Source organism: Cervus canadensis, chromosome 28 (genome assembly GCF_019320065.1).
Source record: "Cervus canadensis isolate Bull #8, Minnesota chromosome 28, ASM1932006v1, whole genome shotgun sequence".
NCBI lineage: Eukaryota > Metazoa > Chordata > Mammalia > Artiodactyla > Cervidae > Cervus > Cervus canadensis.
Window position 1 is genome coordinate 21573861 of NC_057413.1, and position 14373 is coordinate 21588233.

A 14373-nucleotide genomic window follows, 5' to 3' on the forward strand; every position below is an offset into this window, starting at 1 on the left:
GTGTTGTCTGACACACAGCACTCATTAAGGATTAGTTGGAATTATTATTTTATTAATGTATTTCACACACCTGACCTGGGGTAGTGTGAAAGCAAAGAGCCATGGTGATATCTTGGCCCTGAGTAACCTTATGTGACACTTCCCAGAATGGCTTTGAGGATTTGATGAACTAGTGAATGTGAAAACTCTGCTCTGTACCCTACAAATGTAATCTGTTACCCCTAAACTGGTAAGTCTCCTATCCTGAATAGCAGTAAAGATTTTCCTCCTGATCCAGTTCTCTAGACATAAAGATTGGATTTGTAGCTACTTTGCCAACAAAGGTCTGTCTAGTCAAAGCTATGGTTTTTCCAGTAGTCATGTATGGATATGAGAGTTGGACTATAAAAAAGAGCTGAGCACTGAAGAATTGATGCTTTTGAACTGTGGTGCTGGAGAAGACTCTTGGAGTTCTTGGACTGCAAGGAAATCCACCCAGTCAATTCTAAAGGAAATCAGTCCTGAATAGTCCTTGGAAGGACTGATGCTGAAGCTGAAACTCCAATACTTTGGCCATCTGATGCGAAGAACTGACTCATTTGAAAAGACCCTGATGCTGGGAAAGATTGAAGGCAGGAGAAAAACGGGACGACAGAGGATGAGATGGTTGGATGGCATCACTGACATGAGTTTGAATAAACTCCGGGAGTTGGTGATGGACAGGGAAGCCTGGTGTGCTGCAGTCACAAATAGTAGGACACAACTGAGCAACTGACTGACAGTTAGCTAAGTCATTGATAACTATCCAAATTCATATGTACAAAAGGATAAGCCCACTCAATAAAGAAAAATTCCTGCAAGATAGATGACTAAACTTTAACATGAAAAACCAATTGCCCAGTTTTTTTTTTTCATTTATTTTTTATTAGTTGGAGACTAATTACTTTGCAATATTGTAGTGGTTTTTCTCATACATTGACATGAATCAGCCATGGATTTACATGTGTTCCCCATCCCGATCCCCACTCCCGCCTCCCTCTCTACCCATTCCCTCTGGGTCTTCCCAGTGCACCAGGCCCGAGCACTTGTCTCATGCATCCAACCTGGGCTGGTGATCTGTTTCACCCTAGATAATATACATGTTTTGATGCTGTTCTCTTGAAACATCCCACCCTCGCCTTCTCCCACAGGGTCCAAAAGTCTGTTCTGTACTTCTGTGTCTCTTTCTCTGTTTTGCATATAGGGTTATCATTACCATCTTTCTAAATTCCATATATATGTGTTAGTATACTGTAATGTTCTTTATCTTTCTGGCTTCCTTCACTCTGTATAATGGGCTCCAGTTTCATCCATCTCATTAGAACTGATTCAAATGCATTCTTTTTAATGGCTGAGTAATATTCCATGGTGTATATGTACCACAGCTTCCTTATCCATTCGTCTGCTGATGGGCATCTAGGTTGCTTCCACGTCCTGGCTATTATAAACAGTGCTGCATTGAACATTGGGGTACACGTGTCTCTTTCAGTTCTGGTTTCTTCGGTGTGTTTGCCCAGCAGTGGGATTGCTGGGTCATATGGCAGTTCTATTTCCAGTTTTTTAAGAAATCTCTACACTGTATTCCATAGCGAATTGCCCAATTTAAATGAAGTAGTTGTGCAAGAAAATTTACATTCCAAAACAAAATTCTGAGTACAGGAAAACATGTCACAGCTAAATCCTCTCCATTTATATTTCAGGACACTGGCACAAAAATGTTTAAATTTCTTTTTCAATTATAAATTAGTATGATGGATTTGAATAAAACCTGCCTTGTCAGTTCCTGTGAGGATGATGTAACTCTTCAACTATAATAATATACTTGTATCTGAACAAGGCTACCTTGATGATGCTTAAGTGCAGGGTTTTCTCCACCTCCTTCTTGTGCTATAGCTATAGCTATAGCTAACAGCTTTAGTCTTAATATTTCAGTAATACCTTGCAGCAGTGATTCTGAAAAGGAACTATCTGATTCCTAGGTCCCATGCCACATCTACTCTACTAGACATTTGAATATAGGAACCAATAAACTTCATTTTAACTGCATCTTCAGCTGACAAGTATGCAAACATAGTATGAAAAGCATTCCTTTGGAAAATCTGAAGCACAGTCATTTCTACTTGACATTTAACCCTCACCATAGCCCAAGGATATAGTTACTGTATCTTTATTATACACACAAGAAAATTCAATTTCAAAAAGGTTAGATTACTTAAGGTTTACTAAAGGTTACCTTTATTTTGTAGACTGTTGAAAAGAAATTAAGTCACCTAATGTCACATTCATTTCATAAGTCCTCTCCTCCAGTTCAGATGGTAAAGCATCTGCCTACAATGTGGGAGACCTGAGTTCAATCCCTGGGTTGGGAAGATCCCCTGGAGAAGGAAATGGCAACCCACTCCAGTACTCTTGCCCGGAAAATCCCATGGATGGAGGATCCTGGTAGGCTACAGTTCATGGGGTCGCAAAGAGTCACACACAACTGAGCAACTTCACTTTGACTTTTTTCCAGTTAGTTACTGTGCTCAACTTCCTATGACTGGATGCTTAATTGTGCGAGATACAAAATTGTGTTTAATCATTTCTCAAAATTTTTCTACCTTTTTGCTACTTCCCTGCTATAGGTGAAACAAATTGAAGATAATGGAACCAAATAACAAAAGCCATCCCAACGAGTTTATTCTACTAGGCTTTACTGACCGTCCTTGGCTTGAGCTTCCTCTATTCATTATTCTGCTTATAACATACCCCATGGCCATGATGGGAAACATAGCCATCATTCTGGTGTCCAAATTAGAACCCCGTCTGCACAGCCCCATGTATTTCTTCCTCACCAACCTCTCCTTTTTGGACATGTGCTACACCACAAGCATTGTCCCTCAGATGCTCTTTAACCTGGGAACGTCTAAGAAGACTATCAGCTATATGGGGTGTGCAGTTCAGCTTTATTTCTTCCACATAATGGGGGGCACAGAATGCCTGCTTTTGGCTGTTATGTCTTTTGATCGCTACATGGCCATCTGCAAGCCTCTACACTACACCCTCATCATGAATCAGTGCGTCTGTATCTTATTAGCGGCCACCGTGTGGCTGAGTGGAATGACCTATGCTGTCTCAGAGGCCACCATCACATTACAGTTACCACTGTGTGGCCGCAATACCCTGGACCACTTGCTGTGTGAGATTCCTGTTCTGATAAAGACTGCCTGCGGAGAAAAGGGTGCTAATGAGCTCACACTCTCTGTGGTATGCATTTTTTTCCTAGCTGTGCCACTATGCTTAATTCTTATTTCCTATGCTTGTATTGGACATGCTGTATTTAAGATTAAATCTTCAGAGGGAAGGAAAAAAGCCTTTGGGACATGTTCCTCCCATCTCATAGTAGTTTTCTTATTTTATGGCCCAGCCATTAGCATGTACCTTCAGCCCCCCTCCTCCATCTCAAGGGACCAGCCCAAGTTCATGGCTCTCTTCTATGGAGTGGTGACTCCTACACTCAATCCTTTCATCTACACTCTGAGGAATAAGGATGTAAAGGGGGCACTGGGCAATCTGATGAGGAGCATTTTCACTTCCAAGTGATAGTTGGCAGACATCAGATGAAATTATTTACCCATTTAGTAGGTATATAGAGGTTTCTTTAATAACTCAGTCTTGTCTCATACTTTCCCACATCATGTTATTAATAGATGTTCTTCTTGCAAAATATGTCATGTTTCTCATATTCTTAGGCAAGGGTGAAACTTGGCTAATACACACCAGTAAGGGCATTCTGTGGAAATGTATTTTAAAAAAATCATTCTATTTTGTTTGATACATACTGAAATAGTGGCTGTTAAACACTAAAAAATGAAAGTACTGTAAACTATAATATAAACTAATCAGTTCAAGCTAATCATAAAATAGCATGGCGGCATTCATCACTGGACTTCCTATGAGTATGTGCGTACGAAGTCACTTTAGTCATGTCTGACTCTTTGCAACCCTATGGATTGTAGCCCACCATGCTCCTCTGTCCATGGTACTCTGCAGGCAAGAACACTAGAGTGGATTGCCCTGCCAGCCTCCAAGGGATGTTCCCAACCCAGGGATCGAACTCACACCTCTTACATCGCCTGCATTGGCCGGTCGTTTCTTTACCACTGGCGCCAACTGGGAAGCTCCCCTATGCCCTTGGCACTTAAGAAACATTTCATCACTCTCTGCAAGATTTGCCACATCTAAGTGGGCAGCAAGGTGCCACTGTGCATTCAGTGTGAGGCACTCTACACCTTCGACCAACCATGAATTTATCTCACAAGTTTCAGTTCAGTTCAGTTCAGTCGCTCAGTTGTGTCCAACTCTTTGAAACCCCATGCCACATGCGACCGCAGCATGCCAGGTCTCCCTGTCCATCACCAACTCCCAGAGTTCACCCAAACTCATGTCCATTGAGTCGGTGATGCCATCCAACCATCTCATCCTCTGAAGTCCCCTTCTCCTGCCTTCAATCTTGCCCAGCATCAGGGTATTTTCAAATGAATCAGCTCTTTGCAACAGGTGGCCAAAGTACTGGAGTTTCAGCTTCAACATCAGTCCTTCCAATGAACACTCAGGACTGATCTCCTTTAGGATGGACTGGTTGGATCTCCTCGCAGTCCAAGGGACTCTCAAGAGTCTCCTCCAACACCACAGTTCAAAAGCTTCAATTCTTCAGCACTCAGCTTTCTTTACAGTCCAACTCTCACATCCATACATGACTACTGGAAAAACCATAGCCTTGACTAGATGGACCTTTGTTGGCAAAGTAATGTCTCTGCTTTTTAATATGCTGTCTAGGTTGGTCATAAATTTCCTTCCAAGGAGTAACATTAAAATTACTTTTCATTTCATGGCTGTAGTCACCATCTGCAGTGATTTTGGAGTCCAAAAAAATAAAGTCAGCCACTGTTTTCTCTGTTTCCCCATCTATTTGCCATAAAGTGATGGGACAAGATGCCATGATCTTAGTTTTCTGAATGTTAAGCTTTAAGCCAACTTTTTCACTCTCCTCTTTCACTTTCATCAAGAAGCTCTTTAGTTCTTCTTCACTTTCTGCCATAAGGGTGGTGTCATCTGCATTTCTGAGGTTATTGATATTTCCTGATTCCAGCATGTGCTTCATCCAGCCCAGAGTTTCTCATGATGTACTCTGCATATAAGTTAAATAAGCAGGGTGACAATATACAGTCTTGACGTACTCCTTTCCCTAATTGGAACCAGTCTGTTGTTCCATGTCCAGTTCTAACTGTTGCTTCCTGACCTGCATACAGGTTTCTCAAGAGGCAGGTCAGGTGGTCTGGTATTCCCATATCTTTCAGAATTTTCCAGTTTATTGTGATCCACACAGTCAAAGGCTTTGGTATAGTCAATAAAGCAGAAATAGATGTTTTTCTGGAACTCTCTTGCTTTTTTGATGACCCAGCAGATTTTGGCAATTTGATCTCTGGTTCCTCTGCCTTTTCTAAAACCAGCTGGAACATATGGAAGTTCATGGTTCATGTACTGCTGAAGCCTGGCTTGGAGAATTTTGAGCATTACTTTACTAGCATGTGAGATGAGTGCAATTGTGTGGTAGTTTGAGCATTCTTAGGCATTGTCTTTCTTTGGGATTGGAATGAAAACTGACATTTTCCACTCTTGTGGCCACTGCTGAGTTTTCCAAATTTGCTGGCAGATTGAGTGCAGCACTTTCACAGCATAATTTCTTAGGATTTGAATAGCTTAACTGGAAATCTATCACCTCCACTAGTTTTGTTTGTAGTGATGTTTCCTAAGGCCACAAGTTTATCAACCTCCATTTATCTAAATGCTACAATCCTTTAACAACCCATTGTTACTCTAACAAGCAAGTGTGCAATGTTTTATCATTTTAATTAAGGAATGTATCATTAAATATAAAATGAATAAAATATATGGGCAAAACACATGGATTTCTTAATGTTCCTTGTATGTATCATAAGCATGAGCCTTCTGAATCAGTGAGAGAACAAGATAGTGGTATTAATAATGAATCACAACATGGAACCATTTCATGCATAATGGGAACAGCCATGAATGCTTTTTGAAACTGTGCAAGAATCAGGATGAGAAAGAAATAATTTGTATTTCTAGAATAGACAGCAAATTGATTATTTCAACAATGTGAGTATATTTTTGAGGTTTAGAATCTGTATCATTAAAAGATGAAAGTGTCAAAATTAGTTCTAGGACTCACATTCAACTTCAAACTCTGTCATAAAACATCACATTTTTTAAAGCAAATTAAAGGATATTACATTTACTTGGTGTTTAAAATACAGTTAGAAATCAACATTATGGTGCTTCCCTGGTGGTGCAGTGGTAAAGAATCTGCCTGCCAATACAGAAATCAGCATAATAGGTAATAACAACAAGAGTGATTTAGATATATTTCTGGCATGTCTTCTGGTCTAGCAAATCAAGGTGTAAGCAAATTATTGGATGATAGATCATATGTTTTCCTGAACAAGAATTAACTGCAATACAGATTTACTTTTTTGAAACAGAACAGACCATCTTGGTGCTTGGTCCAGTTCTTGAGACAAATGGACTTTGCTATATTTACTTTGAAAATAATTCTAAACAACTTTAAAAGTTGGCTGATAGGTAGCTGATGTGCCATAAGAGGTTTTTAAGTTTGACACAAACATGCACACAAAGCAAGAAAAATAAAAATTCTGTGATGTTACATAATATCCCTGATCATTTTTATTAGTTAAGATAAGCTTTGTTTAACTTAGTCTTATTTAGACAAAATGGTAACTTCTGTTTAGAGGACAAAATTCAATATTTAAGTTGAAAACTTAGCTATAGAGACTCTTTAGAGCTGTTTAGATCACTTCTTTATCTTTTAGACCTGTAAAGACAACTCATTTCAGAATTGTAACTGTCTTCCACTCAGAAATCAATAGTGACAAAATACACCTTCAAGAATGGGTTTCTGCCCTCTTAAGTTTTAAAGTGTACAAACTCATGACCAGTGCTCATCAAACAAACAAAATAAAATGCATGGAGCACAAGCAGTCTTTGGAGGTGATGGTTTATATTCTTTGTGATGGCAGTATCATATGTATAGGCCCAATTCCAAATTTATCAAAATGCATACATTAAATATATTCAACTTCTTGTGTATTAAGCATGCATGTGTGAAAGTTGCTCAGTCATGTCCAACTCTTTAAGACACCATGGACTATACAGTCCATACAACCCTCCAGGCCAGAATACTGAAATGGGTAGCTATTCCCTTCTCCAGGGGAATCTTCCCAACCCAGGGATTGAACTCAGGTCTCCCACATCGCAGGCAGATTCTTTATCAGCTTAGCCACCAGGGAAGCCCAACAATTTTTAAAGGAAGCACAACAATTTTTAAAGAAATATGAATCTGAACAGAGGAATAAAGCTATATTCACAAAAAAGAGGAAGAATTGAAACTTTTTTTTAGAATCAGGTAGCAAAATTAGCTAGCGGGAAGCTGCTGTATAGCACAGGATTCTCTGTTTGGCGTTCTGTGCATGACTGGTAAGGGTGGAATTGTGGGTATGGAAGGGAGATTCATGATGGAGGGGGTATGTATATACACATAAGTAATTCACATCCTTGTAAGGCAGAAACTAACATTGTAAAGAAATTATACTCCAATTAAAAAAACAGATGATAACTTACTCTTATGTAGGCTTTTTCCTTTGCCTTCATATCATGTAAATCATAGGTATTTATTATCTTATCCACTTTTTATATTATTTAAACAAAAAATATTAAGTATCATACAGTTTTTTCATCATCATAATATATATCTTTGACTCAGGTTTTTCTACTTTTGATACAAACAAAAAGGTACTTTGTCAAATTCATGTTACTAGAAGATTAGAAGATTATTATGACTTATTTAGTCTTTTCTAATAATCAAAATAAATACTAACTGCATCAATATACTATCAATATAACATGAAAGTTACACCATTTTCGTAATTACTTTTGATAACTACTTAGTTTAATTCAAACAAAAATTTAAATCTGAGTATTTTATATTAATAGTATAGAGTGGTCACATACATATTTGGTTCCAGTAGTACATTTCCCTTGAATTAATATCACATTGTGTACACAGTCTATGATAGCAGCTACCTATACTATAGGTTATTCATTATATATTGCTGTTGATTTACTTTTACTTTTCTTTTTACATTACCTTTAATATTTATTTCTTTTGCTTTCTGAATATTCATACTCACCAAAACATAGAGACAGACCCATCCATGGCAATTCCTGAGAGAATCAAACTGCTTCCTGACATACTCTAGTGAGAAGAATACGTCTCCTGAGAAAGAAAGACAGGATATGGATTCAAAACAAGAAGAAGAAATGAAGTATAAGTATTCATAATTCTTAATGTTTCAGGATGAGACAGTGCAAACATCATCATTATGTAACCAGCACAGTCTTGCATGCTTGTGTGTATGTGTGTGTGTCTGCGTGTGTCTGTGTGTCTTTGTGTGTCAGCCATAAGAGCATTGCTAGGAAGGACACGATGCTCTGTTAAGAGACACACAGTCTTCATGAAATAAGACATGGTCCTGACTACAGCAAAATCTTCTCAGGGCATGGTCTTAGAAGTGAGGATGTGGAGATTTATATCCTCTGAACTTTGGGAGGTTACATGGGGAGTGTGCAGACAAAATCAGCTACTGGCTCATCAGAAGTAAAAACCATTTACTTTTTTCACTCAAATTTTAGGATTAAAGGTATGTGATAAAATTGATGTCTTGAATAAAGAAGGTTGTGGAAGACGGTCAATTAAAATGCTAAAATGGATAGATTACACCCAAAGCATTATTCAGTTCTGGAGATTATTTTAACAAGTTCTTTTCTCCTTCTCTGAAGCGTCTAAAGATCTACTCAGTGTGCCAGTAGCTCTGTCATAATATTGCTGCAAATTGTTCCAAAATAATTACTTCTCAGGAAATAGATATATCTCATGCTGTTGGGTAATAGAAATGCCTAGATTATCTTGTGCATGCTATTCCAATAAAATGATAACACAGTTCGTCTGGGTTATGTTAAGGCATCACCCAACTAAATATATAGACTACAGGTGAATTGTGGAAAGCAATGGAAAATCTTCTCTACAAACTGATGACCAATTTACATAAACAGTATCTACTATTCGATCATTTAGAAGTGACAGTTTCAGCGTAACAAAGGTTAATATCTACTGGGGCTTCCCTGATAGCTCAGTTGGTAAAGAACCCGTCTGCAATGTGGGAGACCTGGGTTTGATCCGTGGGTTGGGAAGATCACCTGAAGAAGGGAAGTGGTACCCACTCCAGTATTCTAGCCTGGAGAATTCAATGGACTGTATAGCCAATTGGACTGCAAGGAGTTGGATATTTATTGAGTTTTTTGTGTATGCCAGGCACTGTACTAAGTGTTTCAGGTAAAATATCTAATAATGTCTCATGTTTTCCTTTGACTGATGGGAAACAAAGAAACATTTCATTAAGAGAACAGAGATTAATAAGGGACTGAATCAGTTAAGGAGCATTTCTGATAATGCGGCATGGACCCAAAATGAATCACTTGTGCTAGATTATTTCCAAAGCAGAACTATATAGAATGTACTTGTCTTGGATCTTGGGCCTGGGTAAGGTAGCACATGAAGCCAATCCACTGAGCTATTAAAATTATCTTGTCTCCTTCCTCTATCTCTTCATACATCTAACTATCACTGAACCTCCAATCCAAAATTCAAACCATCAGAATCTTGTCGATGTTCATTGGTCACTTAATCTCTTATCACATTGAGTAGAGACAGACAAATACAATTTATTATTGGGCATGAAACTCCAATATCTTTAGATTAATATCACAGTGCATATTTTCTTGATGACTGAATCTTAACATAGGCTTTTTATTGAAGTATAGTTGATTTAAGATGCCATGTCAGTCTCTGCTGTACAGCAAACTCATTTTTACACATATGTACATTAAATAGATTATTTCTATAGACTGGTTATATAGAGGATATGGCACACATCATCCTATGAGTTTCTTAACATGAGACTTGTAAAAGGCAAGAGGTTTTGATGCTGATGAAGTGCACTTTAATTCCTTGTTTTTCATTCATAGTTTGCCTCTGTAATGTTTGCATTTTAACTCAAAACAACTCAGCAAGAAAGATAGGAAGGGCTTCATCATCTTTTCTTCACAGAAATGATTAATTAGAAGCTTTAAGTCCAGAAAATGTATGAGGTAAAAGCCTGAAGAATGTCTGTGCCAAGATGTTGTACTGCCATGATGACCCTATCTACAGACCCCTGACAGCTGCCCTTGAGGACCTCACTCTCTTTCTATAGACAATGATTAAAATTAAATATTCTTCATATGTACATAAAACTGACCTCTACTACATGGATCTCAGGGTCCCTGGACAAAGGTCAACAGGGAGTAAATCCTGAAAAAAAACAGAAAGTATAATGAAAAACATCAGATATTGCTTGGTGTAGTACTATTCCCAGTGACAGGGAGGGAGAAGGGAATTTGACTACATCTGTTTGTATTCTCATCTCCAGCAAACCCATACATTTATCTCTCTATTATCTAATAATTATTTATAGACAGAAAATAATTATTTGTAAGTTTAATTATTTAGAGGCACTCACAGACCTCTCTGGACATCTTATTTTTTCAATTATCTCTGAACTTTGTGAAGCTGTAAGAAATACTTATCACAGGATAACTTTTTATTCATCCTGTGGGGCTAAGAATATCAAATGACTGACAGTATGCATTGGCCTTTGCACAGTCAGCCCTCCAGTGTATCATCCACCAGTTGCTTTCTCCTATGCCTCACGACCCTGACTCTCACTTCCAACATAAGCATTTGCATTTACTGTCTGCAGTCTAAATGGGACAGTATATTTATGAAATGAAACATTTGTGATGTCACTACTTAAGAAAGAGTGAGATATTCTCCATTTCTGGTTGGGATTTCTTCCTTGTTTCCTCCATCAGTGTCACTGAGGAAACTGCAGTTCTTCCAGGTACAGGAAGATAGAATTAGTAAGTATTATATTAATAACATATTTGTGTATTTAACTGATAAAAGAGATGGCAACTTCTCCACAATCAGAGTTTTTATGCAGCTGCATAGGCTATTATTGAGAAGTGAAGATATTTAAGAAAATGTTTTGGGTTCAAAAAAGAGATAATAGACTATTATCTCTGTTTCTTTACTATAACCTTAAGTGAATTGTGTTGCTACATGGGGAATATATACATTAAACTATATTAATTAATTTAACTAGATACAGAGCACGATAAGTGTTTATAAATGTTTTAAGTGTAAATACATCATAATAGAATACTTAATGTGTGAACAAATTTTTCAAAATCATATCCCCCAAGTGTTCTGTAATCATTCAGAGTTTGTTATTTCCTATTTAACAGAATTTTGAACGAGTCCACTTGTTTCCATCCTTTTTTGTTCATTGTTTAACCCCAGGACCCACAAACAGTAACTGAAAAATACTCTGAAAATACTCTGAATTCAGTAGATACTTGTGGAATGAATGAGTGAAGAAAGCAAGTCAGTGGCAAGAGAATAGGAAATAAATATTTAGATATGATAATTTTATTTGATAAAATAATGGGATAAAAGTTAATTGTGCTGAAATTTTCTCCATTTTATGCCTGCTGACTAGATATAAAAGGGAAATTTTTTTTCCATTTTATGTCTGCTGACTAGATTTGGCAACAGGATCAGTGTAACTTCCAAACTTTTTAAATTAGAGCTAAGAAATTTATCTCTGACTTGAGCTTGTTAAGAGCAATATAAAGATTTATTTTTCCAGCTAAAAGAATCTTTTTGATGACCTTGCCTTTCTTTTTTTTTTTTCTTTTTTCTTCAGGTCATGAGCATCAATTGTTCCTTGTGGAGAGACAATAGCATGTCTGTGAAACACTTTGCATTTACCAAATTCTCCGAGGTCACCGAACAGTGCTTCCTTTTATTTTCCCTCATCCTACTCATGTTCTTAGCATCACTGACAGGCAATGCTCTCATAGCTCTTGCCATCTGGACCAATCCAGTCCTCCATACCCCCATGTACTTCTTCCTGGCCAATTTGTCTCTCTTGGAGGTTGGATACACTTGCTCTGTCATACCCAAGATGCTGCAGAGCCTTGTGAGTGAGGCCCGAGGAATCTCTCGGGAGGGATGTGCTACACAGATGTTTTTCTTTGCCTTATTTGGGATCAGTGAGTGCTATCTTTTGGCAGCCATGGCTTTTGATCGCTATACGGCCATATGCTCCCCACTTCACTATGCAACACGAATGAGTCGTGGAGTGTGTGTCCATTTAGCAATGGTTTCTTGGGGGGTGGGTTGCATAGTAAGCTTGGGCCAAACAAACTATATTTTTTCTTTGGACTTCTGTGGCCCCTGTGAAATAGACCACTTCTTCTGTGATCTCCCCCCTATTCTGGCACTAGCCTGTGGGGATACATCCCATAATGAGGCTGCAGTCTTTGTTGTGGCCACTCTTTGCATTTCCAGCCCATTTTTATTAATCGTTGCTTCTTATGGCAGAATTCTAGCTGCCGTTCTGATCATGTCATCCCCTGAAGGTCGCCGAAAAGCTCTTTCCACCTGTTCTTCCCACCTATTGGTAGTAACACTCTTCTATGGCTCAGCATCTGTCAGTTACTTGAGGCCCAAGACTAGCCATTCACCTGGGGTAGATAAACTCCTGGCCCTCTTTTATACTGTGGTGACATCCATGCTCAACCCTATCATCTACAGCTTACGAAACAAGGAAGTCAAGACAGCTCTTTGGAGAACTCTGGGCAAGAAAAAGCTTTGACTCATGGGTACAAATAGCAACCCACTTAAACATTCTTTCCTGGGATATCCCATGGACAGAAGAGTCTTGCAGGGCACAATCCATGGCATTGCAGAAGAGCTGGACACAACTTAGTGACTAAACAGCAACAACATACTCAGTTCAGCTCAGTCGTGTCTGACTCTTTGTGACCCCATGAATCACAGCACGCCAGGCCTCCCTGTCCATCACCAAATCCAGGAGTTTACTCAAACTCATGCCCGTCAAGTCGGTGATGCCATCCAGCCATCTCATCCTCTGTTGTCCCCTTCTCCTCCTGCCCCCAATCCCTCCCAGCATCAGGGTCTTTTCCAATGAGATACTAGAGGACCACAAAAATTTCTCTTTGAAAAAGAGGCACGCTCAATCTAAAAAGAAAGAAAGAAAAGGAAGGAAGGAAGAAAAACATGTACTTGTCAAATTGTTTTGTAATAACCTTCTTTAGTAACAGCAGTTGTAATTTTGGAGACAGCAGTCTTCTTATTGCTAAAGTTCTGATTGTCAAGTTGTGGAATGAAACTGGCTACCAAAGAATTTTGATAGGTGAGTCCAGTACTAGACAGATTTTCCAAAATATTTCAGTTTAGGCTAATGTACAGACTTAACATGGGGCTTCCCAGGTGGCACTAGTGGCAAAGAACCCACCTGCCAATGTAAGAGATGTAAGAGATGTGAGTTCAACCCCTGGGATGGGAAGATCCCCTGATCTGTGCTGGGAAGCACAGCAACCCACTCCAGTATTCTTGCCTGGAGAAGCCCATGGACAGAGGAGCATGGTGGGCTACAGTCCACGGGGTCGCAAGAGTCAGACACAACTTAGCGACTAAACCACCACCACCACCAGTCCATGAGAGGTTCATATGACTTCTGCTCTGGTCACTGGGAGGTCTTCCCTCATAGCTCAGTTGGTAAAGAATCCGTCTGCAATGCAGGAGACCCTGGTTCCATTCCTGGGTTGGGAAGATCCTCTGGAGAAGGGAAAGGCTACCCACTCCAGTATTCTAGCCTAGAGAATTCCATGGTCAGTCCATGGGGTCACAAAGAGTCGGACAGGACTGAGCAACTTTCACTTTCACATTCTGGTCACTGGGGTAGCCCTTCCACAAATATCTGTCTCTCGCAACTCTTAGTTCCCCAAGAACTCTATGATGTGAATTATTTCCTTCCATAAAAACATTTTAAAATTTTTTATCCCTCATAATTGGTACATGATATAGAGTTAAATAATTCTTTTTTGAGTTATGGGTACTATGAAAATATGTAAACATCCAAAAGAGCAAAGTCATAAAATTCAGAGGAATTTGTTACAGAATATGAGAAATTTCTACCAAGAGTCCCCATAGTAAAAAAATTTTTTATAAAGAACAAGAAATCATATTTAAATTCAAGGAAAGAAGAAGAAAGCTGAATTAAACATAATTAATAAAAGCAATTTTAA

The 14373-nt window shown here is 38.7% G+C and overlaps 2 protein-coding genes across 2 annotated transcripts; both read left to right on the forward strand.

Annotated features, from left to right (window-relative positions):
- The first annotated feature begins 2661 nt into the window (after positions 1 to 2661).
- Positions 2662 to 3600, forward strand: LOC122429418 (olfactory receptor 2B11-like). Its single transcript, XM_043449713.1, has one exon. The coding sequence runs from the start codon at positions 2662 to 2664 to the stop codon at positions 3598 to 3600; it is 939 nt and encodes a 312-aa protein (XP_043305648.1).
- Positions 3601 to 11930: 8330 nt separating this feature from the next.
- LOC122429411 (olfactory receptor 10C1-like) lies at positions 11931 to 12917 on the forward strand. Its single transcript, XM_043449707.1, has one exon. The coding sequence runs from the start codon at positions 11967 to 11969 to the stop codon at positions 12915 to 12917; it is 951 nt and encodes a 316-aa protein (XP_043305642.1). The 5' UTR covers positions 11931 to 11966.
- The last annotated feature ends 1456 nt before the right edge of the window (positions 12918 to 14373 follow it).